The sequence below is a fragment of the Polypterus senegalus genome, chromosome 14, assembly GCF_016835505.1.
Source record: "Polypterus senegalus isolate Bchr_013 chromosome 14, ASM1683550v1, whole genome shotgun sequence".
Lineage (NCBI taxonomy): Eukaryota > Metazoa > Chordata > Cladistia > Polypteriformes > Polypteridae > Polypterus > Polypterus senegalus.
This window is the reverse complement of record NC_053167.1, coordinates 4,774,855-4,795,203: the sequence shown is the minus strand read 5'-3', so window position 1 is coordinate 4,795,203 and position 20,349 is coordinate 4,774,855. Positions and strand designations below refer to the sequence as shown.

Genomic DNA, 20,349 nt, shown 5'->3' with positions numbered 1-20,349 from the left:
AAAGTTACTGGAAGTGTTTAGTTGCAGTTATTGCTGCAAAGGGGGGGTTGCTTTGAAAGCAAAGGTTCACATACTTTTGCCACTCACAAATGTGTAATATTCAATCATTTTCCTTAATAAATAAATGACTCATTTGTTTAGCTGGTATCTTTATCTACTTTTAGGACTTGAGTAAAAATTGGATGATATTTTAGGTCATATTTATGCAGAAATATAGAAAATTCTAAAGGGTTCACAAACTTTCAAGCACCACTGTATCTGTGATTACAGTGTAGGAATAACACCTTACATAATAAACTCCATGGATATTTTTTTTTATTATTTCCTATATACTTGATAGAATCCAGAAAGCTATTACATTCTAGCGCCAAAGTGAAGAAAGGATCAAGAAGAACGTTCAGGGATCAATAATTTTTCCCTAACAATATGCACATGGGAGATTCACAGAGGTTTGCTGCCATCCACAATGCTGTGGCTCCCTCTGGCCTTGCATTATAATATCATCTCAGATAGGAAAGGGAATGCTTACCATCCCAGCTGGAATGCCCATCCATCTATAGGAACAATCCATTGTGAGGGCCTTCCAACTGGATAAGGAACCATCTAACCCAGCTGGGATTCCAGCCAAAGCCTGAAGAAAAGCTATGGTGGTATGAAAAAGTACAGTGTGATTTGCAAAAAGCAGGTTCTGTAGGTGGTATGATGGTTAGCTTGTTTGCTTTTCAACTAAGAAATCTACAGTAGGTATGATTTGGGAGAAGCTCAAAGTATTCAGGAGATTCTCAAAGTAGAGCAGCTGCTCCTCCATATTGACAGGTGCCAGCTGAGGTGGCTCCAAACATCTTATTAAGATGCCTTCCTGGGGAAGCGTTTTGGGCCTGTCCAAACAGGAGGAGACCTTGGGGCAGACTCAGCACATGCTGGAGAGATTATATATTTTAATTGGTCTACAAACACCTCAGTAACCCCCAGAGGAGTTGGGGGAGGTGCCATAGGAAAGGGAGTCTTTTCTCAGAGTGCTGCCCTCAAGACTAAGACCCGCATAAGCAGCAAATAATGATGGATGGATGGATGGATGGATGCGTTCCTTCTTTTTACATTTCATTTTTTCAAGCCAAACAATGCCTCTTTTATTTTTGTTATGGTCCAGGGTGTCTCATTTGGGCCATATTGTCTTCGCAGTCATTTACAGCAATTTAGGGATCTTTACACAAGAAGGAAAAAACAACAATATTGTATACAAATAAACTTTCCAGTACTTATAATAGTTTGTCATAGGTCGAAGGTAAGACAGGAGTCAAGATGAAATGTTGGAGTGCCAACTGGACCACCCCGTTTACTTTAAATAATAGCTTAACTTAAAGTAACAAGTGCTTGATGAAGCAGTATAGAAACAAAAGGAAAATATAGCCAATGATTGTATTGTAAAGGCTCTGAAAAGCGGTCAGGCTTCAGAACTGGAGCTCCATAGTGTGGGTGGCTTATCTCCCTAATGAGATGCCTCCTTCTTAGAGTACCTGGACCAGAAGGTCCAGGGTCAGTTACCCTCAATAGGAGTCTTCTCAAAGATGTGGGTGACAAAAGAGACAGAAGTGTCAGTGATTGCACCCACCTAGTGTCCTGGGGTGGTAGTGCTTACCTCTGACAAGCCTGGAAGGTGACCCTCGGATGTGCATGCGTGACAAGTTTGATACTAAATGAAAAAAAACTGGAAGGTAATCATAATTTTAAATAATACTAGGGGGCTCTCGCTTTACTTGCCAACCCCTGGTCAGGCATTATGCTCTAGCCACTTCGCAGATCTGCTGCTCGCGTATGGGGAAGCGGATGTACAATTTAAACAGATTGTTATTTTCATAGGAATTGTTACATATTCATAATAGAACTAACTATTTTACATTACAGCGAGTAATTAACCATAGTTAAAAATAGTAAAACGTAATAAATTGAAAGAAAATTATGTTTCATGTTGTGTTATAGGTATTATACTGTACGTTTTTGTTCTCTTTGGGTTTGAAATTAAATACTTTTAAAACGTACACATTTACTGTAAAACTGCGTTAAAAACAATTTTTTGAATTAACTTTTCATCAATATCGCATTGAATTTTGATTCTGTGTTTGGACATCGTGACAATGCAACCTATAACTGCCCGTGAGTGAATATTGTTTCTTTCTCTCTATTTCTCTCTAATAAATAATCTGACTTTGTCTAATTTTGTCCCTGTGATTTCTTAATTGTCATAGCAAAAGTTATTCTAAGGGGAAACTGTAAACATACGAATGGCATATCAAGATCTCCGTTGGTGGCTAATGTTATCTGTGGAAGATGTACTACATTACCTTTCTTGTCACCTGTTAAAATTTTACATATCAGAATTGTTCAACAGCATAGTCTATTTATACACAGTTAACCAATCTGCCATGTAAGCAATAGACAATGTTCGTTTTAATTTACTTGACTTCATCATTTCTCGGTGCTAGGATCGCTCGTGTACTCATTTCTTTTGTTGATAACCCTTTGGGATAAAATTCTTCAATAAGATTTGGACATAATAAGTCTTTTTTTATTGGGAACTGAAAGCGAGGAAAACGTAAAAATGTATAAGAACTGAGCGCGCAGGAACTGTGTCTGACAAAAGCATTCATACGAATGAGAGGGGAGAGCGTGGGTGTGGTTGAAAGTGGTTGAGAGGAGGGCAGGACTAGAAAAAAAATCTCTTGGCAATAGTCTTGTCTCAAGACTTTCTTTTATAATAGAAAGATATCATTTGTAATTCCTTTTTACCTTTTTGCATCCTCTACGAAGCTGGGAAACAGAGCTAGTCACTTGAAAAGTGCAAATGTTCCTGAGTTGTTTGTGATGTCTTCTGTTTGTGACGTCATCAGACACTATCAGTCAATGAAAAAGATGACCATCTCCTGATAGCATCCACTATATTTGGATGACAACTGACTCCACCCTAATCCATCGTGATAATTCCTGCCTATCTTGTCCAACATTTACAGTGCATCCGGAAAGTATTCCCAGCGCATCACTTTTTCCACATTTTGTTATGTTAAAGCCTTATTCCAAAATGGATTAAATTCAATTTTTTCCTCAGAATTCTACACACAACACCTCATGATGACAACGTGAAAAAAGTTTACTTGAGGTTTTTGCAAATTTATTAAAAAATAAAAAAACACATGCACATAAGTATTCACAGCCTTTGCTCAATACTTTGTTGATGCACCTTTGGCAGCAATTACAGCCTCAAATCTTTTTGATTATGATGCCACAAGCTTGGCACACCTATCCTTGGCCAGTTTCGCCCATTCCTCTTTGCAGTACCTCTCAAGCTCCATCAGGTTGGATGGGAAACGTCAGTACACAGCCATTTTGAGATCTCTCCAGAGATGTTCAATCGGATTCAAGTCTGGGCTCTGGCTGGGCCACTCAATGACATTCACAGAGTTGTCCTGAAGCCACTCCTTTGATATTTTGACAGTGTGCTTAGGGTCGTTGTCCTGCTGAAAGATGAACCGTTGCCCCAGTCTGAGTTCAAGAGCGCTCTGGAGCAGGTTTTCATCCAGGATGTCTCTGTACATTGCTGCAGTCATCTTTCCTTTATCCTGACTAGTCTCCCAGTTCCTGCCGCTGAAAAACATCCCCACAGCATGATGCTGCCACCACTATGCTTCACTGTAGGGATGGTATTGGCCTGGTGATGAGCGGTGCCTGGTTTCCTCCAAATGTGATGTCTGGTATTCACACCAAAGAGTTCAATCTTTGTCTCATCAGACTAGAGAATTTTGTTTCTCATGGTCTGAGAGTCCTTCAGGTGCGTTTTGGCAAACTCCAGGCAGGCTGCCATGTGCCTTTTACTAAGGAGTGGCTGCTGTCTGGCCACTCTACCATGCAGGCCTGATTGGTGAATTGCTGCAGAGATGGTTGCCCTTCTGGAAGGTTCTCCCCTCTCCACAGAGGACTTCTGGAGCTCTGACAGAGTGACCATTGGGTTCTTGGTCACCTCCCTGACTAAGGCCCTTCTCCCCCGATCGCTCAGTTTAGATGGCTGGCCAGCTCTAGGAAGAGCCCTGATGGTTTCGAACTTCTTCCACTTATGGATGATGGAGGCCACTGTGCTCATTGGGACCTTCAAAGCAACAGAAATTTTTCTGTAACCTTCCCCAGATTTGTGCCTCGAGACAATCCTGTCTCGGAGGTCTACAGACAATTCCTTTGACTTCATGCTTGGTTTGTGCTCTGACATGAACTGTCAACTGTGGGACCTTCTATAGACAGATGTGTGCCTTTTCAAATCATGTCCAATCAACTGAATTTACCACAGGTAGACTCCAGTTAAGCTGCAGAAACATCTCAAGGATGATCAGGGGAAACAGGATGCACCTGAGCTCAATTTTGAGCTTCATGGCAAAGGCTGTGAATACTTATGTACATGTGATTTCTCAGTTTTTTTGATTTTGAATAAATTTGCAAAAACCTCAAGTAAACTTTTTCACGTTGTCATTATGGGGTGTTGTGTGTAGAATTCTGAGGAAAAAATTGAATTTAATCCATTTTGGAATAAGGCTGTAACATAACAAAATGTGGAAAAAGTGATGCGCTGTGAATACTTTCCGGATGCACTTTAAGTCCTGCTTTGGAAAAAAACCTGCAGTACATGGCATGCGGCTTCACAACCTGTACTGACATTTATCCAGGAATGTAGTGATTCTTCTTATATATAAACATCTATGTGTGGAAGTGTGTGTGTCTGTCTGTCCAGCCTGGAGGTGAAGTGCTCCACCTCAGAAGAAACAAAAACTCACTTAGCTGCTAATACACAAGTGAGGCCAGCACGCCAGCTAAACAGAACCTCCAAAGAAAGATTCACTCGCTTAGCCACTAATACACAAGCGAGGTGGGCACGACGGCAAAACGAACCTCAGAAGAAAGACAAAGTCGCTTAGCTGCTAATGCACCAGCGATTCAAGCACGTCGACAAAACTAAACCTCCTAGGAGAGAGATGCCCAAAGTAGTTTCTTCCAATTACCTGACATCTCTACATTTTGATTTTTTTTTCTGATGATTTATTGGTCCCCAGGCTTTTTTTACAGCATGGGCTTACGCAGCTAGTATATAATATGAAGCATTTTCAAAAAAGAAGTTAGTTCCATTTTTTTCCTTTTGCTTGAGTGACCCATCTCTGTTTACCCTGTGAACCCTCTTTTTTTGAAATCATTCACACCATCTGGACAGGACACGCTGTGAAAGTAAAAACACATAATGCTTGCATGCAGTTTCAATTCTGTGATATGTCACTTGAAAAAAACAACAGTTCATGGTGCTACTTTACTTTTGGTCTGCTTGAGATATTTGTACCAGCTGGTGGGTACTTGAAATAAACCAATGAACCATAATGTCACAAAGATGTATTACCTTGACACAGATGAAGCTGCAGCAAGTCAATGCTCACCAAGGATAACCAAAAACAAACAAACAGGAGAAATTGCTGTTACCTGAATCTTCTTAACAGTGGTACTTGCATGAATTGCCTTGGCAAAAATATGTGTTTTGAAATAAAACTTTAAACTGCCTGAAATAATTTCCAGATATAATAAAGCTTCCAGACCCTTTCTTTGCAATATTAGCTTTAGAGTTGCATGACAGGTCTTCATCATTGGCATGAAACAGTGTTTATGTTGCCCGCTGATCCTGCCTGTCTTTATCGTGCGTGATTTGTGAGGAGCTGAGGGTCACAGGTAGCTGTGAAGCAGCAGGAATGAAGGTTCTGGCAATCACCTGTTTGGATGCCTGCTGTTGATCCATCTGTGTGTTGAGCAGGAATAGAGTGAGGAATGAACAGCTGTGGCCAATGTCTGACATCATTACTGTAAAACAGTTATGGTCTCCAAACAGATCAGATACCCTTGTGTTGACTGAGTTCTAATGTCAGATCTCTGTACTCTGACTAAAATTAAATTAAGCAGAGCCATGGGGTTGTAGCAGCTTAGTAAACTAGGCCACAAGAGAAAAGAAAATGAGGTAGATAGGAGTGATCTGTATGAGATGTCTTCTGTCCTGGCTTAACAGGCACATGATTATCTGTTACATCAGTAATTTAATGACTAACAGTAATGTATAACACAGGTTAAAGCAAAATAAGATTTTACATAGGTTTAAACAGCAGAACTATCATTTTTATTATTACTCCTAGGCTGATGATAAACACTTTTACAATGGATCTACAAAGGCACAAGTGATGAGCAAAACAAGCAAGTTTCAATTCATATACTGTCGCAAAACTGACACTAACTTTTGTTTTGCAGGTGATTTCACAAATGCACAATGTGAAATCTCACTAGAGCCGGGGATATACTTAACAATCTATACGACGAGGAATATGCAACACTTGTATTGCCTTTGTGAGAAATGGATGACAAACAGCACCATGAAGACATTTGCATGTCAACATTTAAGTCTGATGATTTGCTTCACCGCATCAAGCCATTCATCAAACATCGAAGCATTGATCCTGTTGGAGCTGCAAACCTGACGTCACATGTTGATAGTTGTGGCCAGGCGGTGGAAGGACAGACTGGAAACAGTCAAAATATTGGGATGCCAACCAGGTTGTCCCTTTAAATCGTCGTGAGACGAAACAAGAAAAATAAAGAACATTAATGAAAACAGCACTAATGTGCTATCTCGATCGGATTTCGTCCTTCTAAGGGATCTCTTGAGAGTCGCATGCTCTGCCGTGCGGCTCAGTCCGGTCTCGCAGCAAAAGACACCTTTCTCTTTGCCAGTGCTTCTTTAATAGCGCAACTTCCGGAAGTGGTGGGGTTAAGTGCCCTTACTGGTTCACTTACTTCTTGGAGCTGTGAGGGAAGAAGAACAACAGGACAAAGTCAGCAGTAACCCCTCCTCTTGTCTCGTCGGGTTATTGTGTACCTTTGCCAGGCAGCTTAGAGGAGTCCTCCGACGCCCATGTGTGACATAGTAAACAACAATGCTAACATCACGTACCAAAACTTGAACACACACACCACCCATATTTTAGCTAGAACTGTAACTCATGTACTTGGCGCATTCATTTCTGATGTCATGCTCAGAGGATGCGACAAAAGAACGCTGGGAATGCGTGGAAGCCCTGATGTGTGTAAGCATTCTGAATGTCAAGTATAAACCGGCCCTAAAGAGATTTTGGGTGTTTTTTAAGGTGGAAAACGTCTTTCATACTTCCATGTTTACCTGTACTAATTTCTGCATGTAATCTGCACCACATGGGTGAAATCAGTTCTGTTTAGGCCTATTGTTCATTTTACCACAGAGTATGGAAGAAGATGCTCCATTGTGGCGATCCCTAATGGGTGCAGCTAAATGAAGAAGAAGAAGAAGAAGAAGAAGAAGAAGCTCATATCACCACAGAGGAGTGCAATATGTCTTCAAAAATGTGATACTGTGCCACTGGCAATATCTAAAATTCATAGGCTTCTTCCTGAAAAGAAGCATTTCAAGTGGAACCCCAGTTTAACAGTTCCCATATTTAACATTTCCACACATTTCATATTTTTGGAATGCTTTCCTTAAACGTAAAACAGGGATTGTCTGAAGAAGCACATGTCCTCTAAGGCTACATTCACACTGCAGGTAAAAGTTATTCAATCCTGATTTTTGCCTCATATGTGAATTGTTTTTTTTTTTGACTGCTCGAATTAATTTTGCAAAGTGATCCAAATGAGTACAGGTGTTGATCCTGAACATGTGCTGCATGTGCAAAATAAATAAAATAATTTTGTCAGACAGATTTTGGTTGTTGGGCTACTTTATGTTGCGTCTCCAACGTCTCCAAATTACTGAGCTTGTGATGGCAAGGAAGAGAAACAAGACCCAATGATCAGTGCTGTTGGTCTGTGCACCTTTATTACTGCAATGATCTCTACATATAATTAGGTCATCCGATGGTCTGGTGAGAGCATGCTGGGAAAAGGTTTGCATACAAGACAGTTGTTAAAAGAGCCGTGTAAATCCTTTCTGAAAAGTTTTGATTGCACATCTTCTAGGACTAATCCCACTTCTCCAAAAACATCCGATCTGTCACATATGAGTGAAAAATGGGAATGGAGCTGCAATGTGAATGTAGATTTTTTTGGTTTCAAAAATCAATCTCAGTTGTCTGTAAGCAGTGGTTTAACAATGGTGCCGTTTTTATCAACATCACAGCAGTGTTCATGTAAAGGAATAATAATCTGAAGTGACAAAAATAACAATAATAGTTCCACAAATTAAAAACACCAAATCAGGAAACTTCGAACTTGATCATAACCAATAATCATTATAAAAACTGTAGTGAAAATATAAAAAACAAAACCCTAAACACAATGAACACAGGCCTGTACTTATAGGATTCTGAGAATTTATTCACAACTCGCTGAAATACCCAGCATTGTCTGGGAGGAAAATAAAGTTTTTTTTAAATTGTTTGAGAAAAATATAATTAAAAAAACACCACTTTAAAAATAAAAATAAATTAACAAACAATAAACCTGGGTTTGCATCCCGAGTCCTCCCTATATGGAGTTTGCATGATCTCCCCGTGTCTGCGTGGGTTTTCTGCGGTGGGTTGGCACCCTGCCCGGCGTTTGTTTCCTGCCTTGCGCTCTGTGTTGGCTGTGATTGGCTCCAGCAGACCCCCGTGACCCTGTAGCTAGGATATAGTGGGTTGGATAATGGATGGATGGATAAACACTCACTAATGTGCTTGCCTTGGGGTGTTTTATGTATGTTATCATCCAGTTGACACTCGGAACTGGCCAACTGTATTTAATTTGAAAAGCAACAGGGGTGAGGTGGTGCGCAAACATAAAGAATGCTGGCAGTCACCTCCAGCTCACCCTTGTGTTTTTTATAATTGTTTGAGAAAAGCATAATTAAAAAAACACAACGTTAAAAATAAAAATAAATTAAGAAACAAACACTCACTAATATCCTTGTCTTGCAGTCTTTTATGTATGTTATCATCTAATTGACACTCAGAACCGGCCAACTCTATTTATTTTGAAAAGCAACAGGGGCACGGTGCTGCTCAAAAATAAAGAATGCTGGCCATCGCCTGCTATATACTAAATGTGTAAGCCCGTGCTGTTAAAAGCACTGGATCCTAGAAAGTATTTAAATCGTCAAAACTACTCTCTGCTAGAAGGATTCATGTTGCAGAAGTGCTCGTATCGTCTGTGTATTAGCAGTTAAGCAACTGTCTTTCTTAGGAGGTTTCGTTTTGCTGGTGTACTGGCTTCGCTTGTGTGTCCTCGGAGCTGGAGTCCTCACCCCGTCTCTGTCTCACTTCCGGGCTGGGCAGACACACACACTTCCACGCGTTGAACGCTATTTAATTTCAAAAGCAACAGGGCCGCGGTGCTGCTCAAACATAAAGAATGCTGGCAGTCGCCTCCAGTTCGCCCTCTGGTGGTCATTCCGAGTGTCAACTGGATGATAACATGCATACAAGACTACAAGATCACCCCCCACTCTACCCAGAAGGGGGTGGGTTATGGCTGATTTCACTCTACCGTATCTTTAGTCGACCAATGAGGAACATGTGTTTCAAGTTTCATGAAAATCACTCCAACCGTTCGGACGTGAAGCTGGAACATACATACATACACACATTGACTTTTATATATATAGATTTCCTGCATTGAGCAGTCTTTTGTTTTTGGTCACAAGTCCCTAAAAAAACACTACTGTGGTGTTCTACCATATTTCAAACTCCCCTGCATCTCTGCTGAAGTCAGTAACTATTTAGAGAAATGTTTTCTCAGTCATCAAATTAAATTAAACCAGTGCTGAGCCTGGCCAGTTTGCTGCAATTTGGGGGAAAACTGGTATGGAGTTAATGTCTAAAGCATTTTGAGGGCCTAATGTTATCATTTCTTTACATCTATTTAGATATGGCATATTGTTATTTTTACCTGGTCTTGGCCTGTCAGATTGCTCTGCACATCCTTATTAATAAGCTTGTGGTCACCTGCAATATAAAGAAGTTGACAGGAAGAACAAGGAAAATGAAGCCTTTTCTGTCGAGCTCCCTGCAACGCTCGGTGCTCCTAACATACAGTGCTATCTGGTTACGATACTCGCTGGTAGCATTTCGCCAGTCCCATCATAGATGAATCATAGAATCATAGATATTATCTTACGTATAGTTTGCCAATGGCTTACTTATTTTCTTTGTCTTATTATGAAGAAAGTATTTGTGGTTAAATCACTAACCTCTGCATATTTCAGGTTTTACTGGTCAACCCGTCTGTTGCCTATAACGTTACGCAATGCAGTTTTTCATTATTTTGTTAAACCTTAAAACACACATATATTTTCTGTTTTCGAAAATTAAATATCTACTTTTGTTGCTGGCTTTGTGGATGTCTGAGGAGGGAGCCCTTTGGGTCTGGAGACTCTGCTAACCTGCATGGTCGTCCACTACCCCATTGCATGTGGCATGCAATTCTTTGTTCTAACTAATTGTAACTAATTCTTTGTTTGTTGTGGTAAATACAACTCGAAGACACATGATATCTGGTGTTCCACAAGGCTCTATCCTGGGTCCGCTGCTCTTCTCAATCTAAATGCTTCCGTTAGGTCAGATTATCTCAGGGCACAACGTGAGCTACCACAGCTATGCTGATGACACACAGCTGTACTTATCAATAGCACCTGATGACCTCGATTTTCTTGATTCACTAACACAATGTCTGACTTGTATCTCAGAATGGATGAATAGTAACTTTCTCAAGTTAAATAAAGAGAAAACTGAAATCTTAGTGATTAGCAATAATGGATACAATGAGGCTATTAGAAATAAACTGGATACATTAGGATTAAAAGTGAAGACAGAGGTAAAAAGCTTAGGGGTAACTGTTGACTGTAATCTAAATTTTAAATCGCATATTAATCAGATCACTAGGACAGCATTTTTTCACTTAAAATGTACAAGGATTGGACAAGGGAGGGCCGAAGTACGGCTTGAGGTTGGCCACATGGATGGTGTCTAACTTGGAGGCAGTGCCGATACCCCTTTGGATCTGGAAATTGACTGGACCTGTTTGTTGAATGATTTTAGCTGGACCTAACCATTTAGGCGCTAGGTTGGCGGAGAATTTTCTGCTGGCATCTGAGAGATGGTGAGCTCTAATCCAGACCAAATCACCCGGCTGGAAGTGCGCTTCCCTCCGCCGGGCATTATACAGTTTGGCGTGTCTGGATGTCGAACTCACCAACCTCCCTTGGATTCTCCGCCGTAAACCCTCTACCTTAACCAAATTATTGTAACTGGTGGATTCTGGACTAGGGGTGCTGGGAAAGAGTCGGTCGAGTGGGCCCTTAAGCTGTCTGCCCAGCGCAACCAAAGCAGGCGTCTCACCTGTGGCTTCATGCACCGCGGTGTTCAGGGCAAACCGGAGCTCGGGAGCCATTTATCCCAGTCCTGATGGCGTTCACCCACATAGGAGGCGATCATGTTCTTCAGGGTCCGTTCACTCGCTCCGCCATGTTGGCCTGGGGATGGTAAGCGGTGGTGAGGTTTTTCTTCACTCCCCAGGCTGCATAAAGTTCATCCAATATGGAGCTTGTGAACTGCGGACCCGATCCGAGATGATGTTTCTTGGCACCCCCCAGCGGGTGAAGATTTCGTTCTTCAGGATGGAGCATATTTTGTTAGCCCTTGCATCGGCTAACGCAAACAGCTCCACCCACTTCGAAAAATAGTCTACTACTACCATCAGGACGGTCTTCCTCGAGCTGGTGATAGGAAATGGCCCCATTAGGTCGACTCCCAAAGTCTCTCCTGGTCCATCTGCAATTGTCGATTGAAGTAATCCCGCCGGTTTACCAGGTGGGTTTTTTAGTTGTTGGCAGGTGGCACACGTCTTCACGTGGTGGCACACGTCTTTCAGACAGACGGCCACCACGCAACCCCAGAATCTTTAATAAAGTTTTTGTCCTTCCAAGGTGACCACCTAAAGGACTGTCATGGTAGTGCTTCAGAAAGTCGGGACGAGCTCTTCCGGGACCACCAGTTGATGTTGCAGACCCCCAAGGGTGGATGGAATAGTCCTGTACAAGACCCCTTGGAGGTCCACAAAGTGTACCCGGTCAGTTCGCTGTTGCTCCAGCCCTTCCCTGATGTTCTGGCAGAATGGACTGGTAGCTTGTGCTTGGGCTAGGTCTTCAAGGCTCCTTGGCAGAGGGAGGATCATCTTTTGCCTCTGCCAAACACACCATCCCCGACGGCTCCGATACCCTAGATAGTGCATCCGGCACGATGTTACCACAGCCCTTCCGGTAAGTCACCCTGAACGTAAAATTCTGGAGGCGGAGGACCCACCTGGTCAGACGGGAGGAGGTCTTCGGGTGATTGAACACCCAGGTCAGAGCGTGATGGTCGGTGTACACTTCGAATTCAACCCCCTCCAAATAATGTCTCCATTTCTCCACAGCCCACACGACAGCCAAGCACTCCTTCTCAGCTGTCGAGTAGTTCAGCTCAGCGCCGCGCAAAACTCGTGAGGCGTACGCGATGACATGTTCAGCCTGGTTAATTCTTTGAGTGAGCACGCGCCGAGCCCCAGGTTGCTGGCATCTGTCTGTACCTGGAAGGTGAGCTGTGGATCGGTTGGGCCAGAACGGGTGGCTCTTGTAGGTGGCTCTTTAGTCGCTCGACCGCGTCCTGGCATTCTGTGGTCCACTCCCACGGGACATCTTTTTTCCTAAGCTGGTTCAAGGGAGCCGCTATATCTGCCATCCGGGGAATAAACTTATGGTACCACCCCACTAACCCAAGAAAACGACTTCAAATCTGTGGGCGTGGGGTACTCCCGGATGGCCAAGGTCTTCGGGGTCTACAGCGACCCTCCGATGAAAGAATGTGCCCGAGGAAGCGTATGTGGGGTTGAATGAAGGTACACTTCTTCGTGTTCAGCGTAAGGTGCGCTTGATGAAATCGCTGGAAGATGGTGTCTAAATCCCGGAGATGTTGATTTATAGAAGGGGAGTAAACAATGACGTCATCGATGTACGAAGCAGATCTTGCCTATCAACCCCTCAGAACCTGCTCCATGAGCCGCTGGAAAGTGGCCCCAGCATTTTAAGCCCAAAAGGCATGACATTGAACTGGAACAGGCCTTCAGGGGTGATGACTGCCGTCTTCTTTTTACTCCCCTCGCCCATCGGCACCTGCCAATAGCCACTGCGGAGATCTAATGTACTAAACACTGCAGCTCCATGCAGTGACTCCAGGATTTCATGAACCAGGGGCATGAGGATATGCGCCCAGGCTCGTCTTCTCGTTAACCCCCCTGTAGTCCACACAGAAACGATAGGAATTATCCGACTTCTTCACGAGGACCACAGGGGACGCCCAGGAGGAGGAAGATGGTTCTATTATTCCCTCGGCGAGCATCCGATCGAGGTGTTCTTTAATGACGCCTCTTCAGTGGAGAAACCCGTAAGCTCGGTGCCTTATAGGGACTTCGTCCAAGGTGTGGACCATGTGGGTCACCCCACGGGCAACTCCTAACTTCTCCGCCCACACCTCGCCCACTTCTTCAGCACCGGCCTCACCTCTTCAGGTTGTCCCTCCACTGGGGCTGCCGCCAGGTGCTTGCGCCCTCCTCTCTGCTGCGTAAAACCCGATAAATTCGAGCCCAGATCTTCTTTGGATTTGTAAATGAATTCGCATATCCCTTCCCCCGGTACCGTATACCCCCTGGGACTGAGATGGATGGTCATCCTCATGGTGGCTAGAGAATCCAGCCCAAGGAGTAACGGAACTGACAGGTGCTGGTCCTCCAGGACATACGTATCCATATCCCAGGTGGTGGCGAGTACACTGTACCTCAAGGGGACTCTGCCCAGGGCCTTGTGTTCACTCCCATCCGCCAATACAAATCGGACGGACGGGCAGATGTTAATTTGTCTGTCGGTCGGCTAATCTTCTCCCACATGCTTGAGCGGATTAGAGTGTGATGGCTCCGGTATCCACCACCGCATCCATCTGCCACCCCGCAGCCTCACTGGGACGATCAGAAGGGACGTGCTCGCTTGCATAATGGCGAGATCGGCTTCCGACCGCAAGGTTTGGCTCGTTGTGGTTTTAGGGGCTGGGTTTCTCGTGTACTGGCCTGAACTTTGTGCCAGTACGCCTTTGAGTTTCCCCAGTCCCGCTCCACTTGGGAGCCTACCCTCACCAAGTCCTCCACCGATCCCACCACCCCCCTGAGACACCCAGCTAACCGCGGGTTACAGGCATTAAGGACGCGGACCACCTCTTCTTCAGCCATAGCCGCCGCCACTTCAAACACAAAGCCCGGTATTCATAGGCTAAGTCCCGGATGGTTTGTGAAGGTAGTTGCACCATGGACCGCAGCTTGTCCTCCAGTTCGGTCTCGTAGTCTTCCGGAAGAAAAGCCGCGAGGAAAGATCGACGAAAGGATCCCCAGTCGAAAATAGTCTTCTTAGCCGCCAGCCACCAGCTCCGCACCGGTCCCGAGAGGGATGTCCCTATCACCCCAATTAGCTCTTCCGGGGTTAGAGGGTTAACGGCCAGGTACGCCTCCCGTCCTCCACAAAGTTCAGGACATCATCGACATTATAGGAGCCCCTAACTTGGGAAAAGACAGGCGCACCCCAGGAACAAATGGCCATTGAGGCATGCGCCCTCCCAGATACGCACGGCGTTGAATGACGGGCGACGGTCTTATCTTCTGGAGACACCTTTGACTTCCCCTGAAGAGAATCTTGCCAGCGCCGATCCCGCCTCTGGAGGCACAACACACATTTCCCGCCCCAGGAGTTGAACTTGCTCGTTGATGTATTCTTTCATTTCCTCCTGGGAGCTGCTCCAGCGTACTTTCGGCAACCTCGCGGATCTTCTCCTCCAGCCGGGTCATTTGTTGCGCCAGATCCTCCCACAGAGGCGAGACGTCCTCCAGGCCTTCCTCTTCAGGTCCACGGTGATCTTCGAGGTACAGCGACTGCAAAGAATCCACCACCTCTCGCACCGCTGAACACGCTCTGACCGTGGCGTGCGCGCCCGCTACTCCATCATCACACCGAGGCGAAGCAATGGTGTCGTCCTGCTCGGCACGCCCTAAAGACATGTTAATTCGGGGAAAATTTAAAGGCAGACAGTGATCGAATTTAAATAAAGATTCCTCAGAGAGGGCACCACTTATGTAACGGCCGACCCCTTATTCCCAGCCGGCAGCTACACCTCCAAGACCTGTGGCCTGGATAATTGACTGAGAAACCTTTTCCTGTCAAGCCGTACTCCTACACAGATTAACTTTCCCCACAATCGACGGTTTGAAAAGCAAAGACAATAAGCAGAATGTAAAATTAAACAAGAATAAATGTATTAAATGGGACAAGACACGCCACAAGACAAATGTACACTCAAATATTCCTCCACCCCAACAATCCCACAGCAAAACTGACAATATATACATACAAATCCCCTCCCTTGTCCACGTAACATATAACACACACCACACAAACGACAAATGGCTGGCAAACGGAATGATCATGAACTTGAGTCCGGTACGTGAAATAAATGTCCTGAATACGGGTACTGATTAATGGCGATAGTAATGTTCGTATTTCCCGGCGTTTGGAATAACCTCACCGTGTTTCCTCGGCGTGCGGCGAATGATGATTCGACCCCGGGGTCTTCAGCGGTAAGCAGGTTGAAAGGCAGTCCGGATGAATGAAATACAAACTGGATGATAGCGCAATGGAATGAAACGGCAGGCAGGTTGAAATCGTGAATGCGTTGTTGGTTGTTCTCCTTCTCTCTCCTCGTGCTGGTCTCTCCTCCTTTCGTCTCCTCCTCTTCTCCTTAAATAATCCGTGACGGCAGTAATTGATTAATTGATATACAGGTGTTTTCCAGGTAAGTGATTGTGAACTCCTCCCATCATCCGTCCTCCTTTACGGGGACAACATTAACTGATACACACAACGCAGTCAATGGGACAATGAAAACGAGACACACACAGCACTGACATTTAAACACTATGTGGCACCGCTACAAAGAAACATAAGTAAAGTTAGACCGCTTATATCACTGAAAGATGCTGAGAAATTAGTTCACGCGTTTGTCTTCAGTCGACTAGATTACTGTAACACACTCCTCTCAGGACTACCCAAAAAAGACATAAATCGTTTGCAACGAGTGCAGAATGCCACGGCTAGAATTCTAACTAGAAAAAGAAAATCCGAACACATTACTCCAGTTTTGATGTCACTACACTGGTTGCCTGTGTCATTCAGGATTGACTTTAAAATTCTGCTTATGGATTATAAAGCCTTAAATAATCTCGCTCCATCGTATATATCGGAATGTCTGACATCTTATATTCCAAATCGTATCCTCAGATCCTCAAATGAGTGTCTCCTTAGAATTCCAAGAACAAAACTTAAAAGAAGGGCGGCACAGTGGCGCAGTGGTAGCGCTGCAGCCCCGCAGTTAGGAGACCTGGGTTCGCTTCCCGGGTCCTCCCTGCGTGGAGCTTGCATGTTCTCCCCGTGTCTGTGTGGGTTTCCTCTCAAAGACATTCAGTTAGGTGGATTGGTTTGTGTGTGTCCTGTGGTGGGATTGGCTCCCGGTGACCCTGTGTTCAGATTCAGCCGGTTGGAAAATGGATGGATGGAAACTTAAAAGAAGTGGTGAGGCGGCCTTCTGCTGTTATGCACCTAAAATCTGGAATAGCCTGCCAATACAGGCTAATTCAGTGGAGCACTTTAAAAAGCTGCTGAAAACACATTACTTTAACATGGCCTTCTCATAACTTCACTGTAATTAAAATCCTGATACTCTGTATATCCAACTCATTATAGTAACTATTCATGGTGCCTCTAAAATCTGTACTAACCTCTACTCTCTCTTCTGTTTCCTTTTCTGGTATCCTTTTGGTGGTGGCTTGACAACCACAATCTACTCAAAGCATCGTGATGTTCCAACAATGATTGGATTCTGGATTAAAAGCCAGAAGTCTGTATGACCATCAACATCAAGTGGCTTAATGAGAACCCTAACTGCAAAGAGGACTATTTCGTTTATGTTAGGTAGAATGACCAGAGGGGACTGGGCGGTCCCGTGGCCTGGAACCCCTGCAGATTTTATTTTTTTCTCCAGCCGTCTGGAGTTTTTTTCTGTTTTTTCTGTCCACCCTGGCCATCGGACCTTACTCCTTTTCTATGTTAACTAATGTTGTCTTACTTTAATTTCTTATTCTGTCTTTTATTTTTCCTTTCTTCATTATGTAAATTACTTTGAGCTACTTTTTGTATGAAAATGTGCTATATAAATAAATGTTGTTGTTGTTGTTGCCTATTTTCATCACAAAGAGATGCACACAAACCCTTCATCTACACATGTTAACCTCCTTCCCCTTACCTAGCAACCACCTTATCCTAGTTAAGGAAATACACACTTCTGATAGTTTTCTTCTTTCCCAATTGAAATCTTTATCTTCTTATATAATATGCTACCATGGCTGTCCATTTGTCCGTCCAGGATTTTTAATCACCTGTAGCTTGCAAACTGTTTGATCTATTGACCTGAAATTTGGTACACATATACCACGTGAGGTCTGCTATCCACTTTCAGGGTGATGATTGACCAAACAAGGTTATTCCTCTTTTTATTTCATTTTATTGTAGAATCAACTCTCAGCACCATTCTCATCCCTACCACCTTTGCCGTCACTACCCCATTTCTTCATTTCTTAAATCATTCTTGAGGCAGATTGAAGACTTAAGTGCCAGTTTAAGTAGAAAATTAAAGAAAACGTACTAAGTAATTGCAACGCAAACACAGACTTAATTAGTTTTAACTCGTAAAGATGCCGCTAGGGTAGAGAAAAGAAGAGCTGCTCAGGAAATGGCAAGCGCATCAACCTCTGAGCAAACGAATGCTAAACATACAGAAAAAGAGGTTGAAAACTAGGAAGGCTCAAGTCAAGTGTATTCACTGAATGTTATCGTGCAGTGCACCGTTACTGGTTTAAATATAAAATGACAGTCAGAGGCATGAAGAATTAATACTTAAAAACACTCCCAGAAAGGAACTAGATGCCTTTCTTCTTGTATATTTTGCACAAATTTTAGATTTTTTCATAAAGCGAAACGTAAAGTTTTATTGCAAATCGATGACATGTGAACTCTTCATTGTTAAAATTATTCTCTGTTTTATAACATGGGAATGGTTTCATCATTTTTTTCAATTGTTCTAATCATTGTTGATGATTTTATTCCTATTTTCTTCACCATTATGGGTGTGCATGAGTGCATGCATTTTATTTGAATGTTTTTGCCATATTGTCTTTTATTTCCGTGACAGATTGCCAGTCACATGGTTCAAGTATTGCAACATCTGAGTTCACGGCACCAATAAATCATGGTGATGCGTGAAGGTGAGTATCCCTGTTTTTGGGATAATTGCAAAATTCAAAGTTAAGTAAGCCAAGTAATATTTTGTTACTGCAGGATTTCTGCCTTGTTATACACAGCTTTAGTTTTTAATATGACATTGGTAGCATTGACTTGTTGACCTGGTTGTAGTTTTTAGCGACTGTCCTGTTGGTTTTCCCTTAAACACTCTGTAGCTCCCATTCTTTGTTACCCAAGTGTCTGCCTTCCCATTAGGTGAGACACTGGCTGAATGCTAAGGAACAGTGGGAATCGAAATGAGTAGGTACCATGAGGTCATTAACTGAAATGAAAAGTACAAAGAAAAGATCAGAGGTCAATGGAGCGTTGAAATAGTGAAAAAGGGAAAATTCTAAAAGATGGAAACAAAGAAAATTTAACAAAAAGAACTTCAGACTGTTGAAACCAGCAGGCAGGTAAAGTGAATACAAATGTTCTAGCAGCACAAAATATGGGGGACCAACGCAAATAGAACAGCATGTGGTACAGGAACATCTAACAGGCACAAATATTAGCCTGTAAAAAGAAGGAGCTCAAACTGAAGACCTGATTGTGGAATCTGCAAGGATTGGCTCTGCTCCCATATCTCCATATGCACAGACACAAATACCTAACAAGCAAGCAAAAAGCGGCCGTGGATCCGAGAAAGGCAAAATTCAGAACAGACACAAAGAAAACAGACAGCATAAAATCTTTATATGCTTGACAATGTACTGAATAGTGATAAGCGAAACGATTTGCACAACACTGAAGAGTTTCATTTAACAAATACATTTGTGAAGTATATGGTGCTTTGTAACAAAGAAACGTTTGTGCCATTAACACATATTTTCACGTCAGGGGGAGGATTCCCATCAGGAATGGTGTCCGGCTATAAAAAATCACACTGGGATCTCTGAAACATCAGTCCCACATAGAAGTGGGAAAAGAAGAAGAAGAAGATTTTAATCTCATCTTCATTATCCTTTTCCATCTGTAAAAGCTTGTCGTTCTTTATTCTGGTTCAGAGTGTGGAAAGGAGGTGCAGACAGACACCACTTACCTGTATGTATTTCAGGGGAGCTTCCTCTTGGGTAAAAGCCATTAGAATGGTTGTGTGGGATCCTGCCTTGGATCGGCTTACAGAGCTTTTGAAGGAGATTGCAGATTTCAGATGTTACCCCTGACCCTAAATGAGCACAGAACCAGCGGTGCCAATATGCAGGCAGGCAGTGCACAAGGCAGACAAGAGTACATGGAGGATCGGGTTGCAATAGCAACAGAAGGAGCAATATTCCTTGTTGTCAGCACGAAACAACTTTGCTTCCCTTCCAAAAACCTCATTATAGTGGGTTGCACATTACACAATTGTGAAACTGCAGGCAAAGCGAATTTTAGGGGTAATTTTGAAACACTGTCTGTGAAATGAAATTCCTCTGGTTCATTTATCAAATGCAAAGAAGTGAAAATTGGAAAGAGGAGAAAGAAAAAAAAATCTAAAAGAGAGAAAGTTTTCTTTCCAAATAAAATCCAATGGAACTGGGAATCTTTGCAGAGGGAAAATGTTATTGTGGCATTACATGCCATCTCTTGTGACCACATCACGGCCATCTGTGACGCCGAGTGATAGGCACAAACAGCAATGTGTTGTGGAACCAAATATAATCCAAGAGTCAGGGACGGTAACTCAGAATCTAATTCTCATCCAGATATGACAGTATCAAGATGGAGTCGAACTTCACTTTCCCTAATGTCTGCAATTGAGGAAGATATTTTGAGAAAAGATGAAGAGATGAAGGTTGACATGAAAACAACAACATAACATGAGTACCATCTCTCTTTCAATCCGCAATAATAAAAGGGAGAAATTGCTCCGAGAACTCAGAAGATGCCCA

General features: G+C 43.2%; 1 protein-coding gene across 1 annotated transcript in view; it reads right to left on the bottom strand.

Moving 5' to 3' along the window:
• Positions 1-6,730: 6,730 nt before the first annotated feature.
• Positions 6,731-20,349, bottom strand: part of rims4 (regulating synaptic membrane exocytosis 4) — a 178,553-nt gene continuing 164,934 nt past the window's right edge. The window contains exon 6 of the mRNA XM_039735413.1: positions 6,731-6,867. Within this exon, the coding sequence (XP_039591347.1) occupies positions 6,754-6,867 (114 nt within the window). The 3' untranslated portion in view covers positions 6,731-6,753. The remainder of the gene's footprint in view (positions 6,868-20,349) is intronic.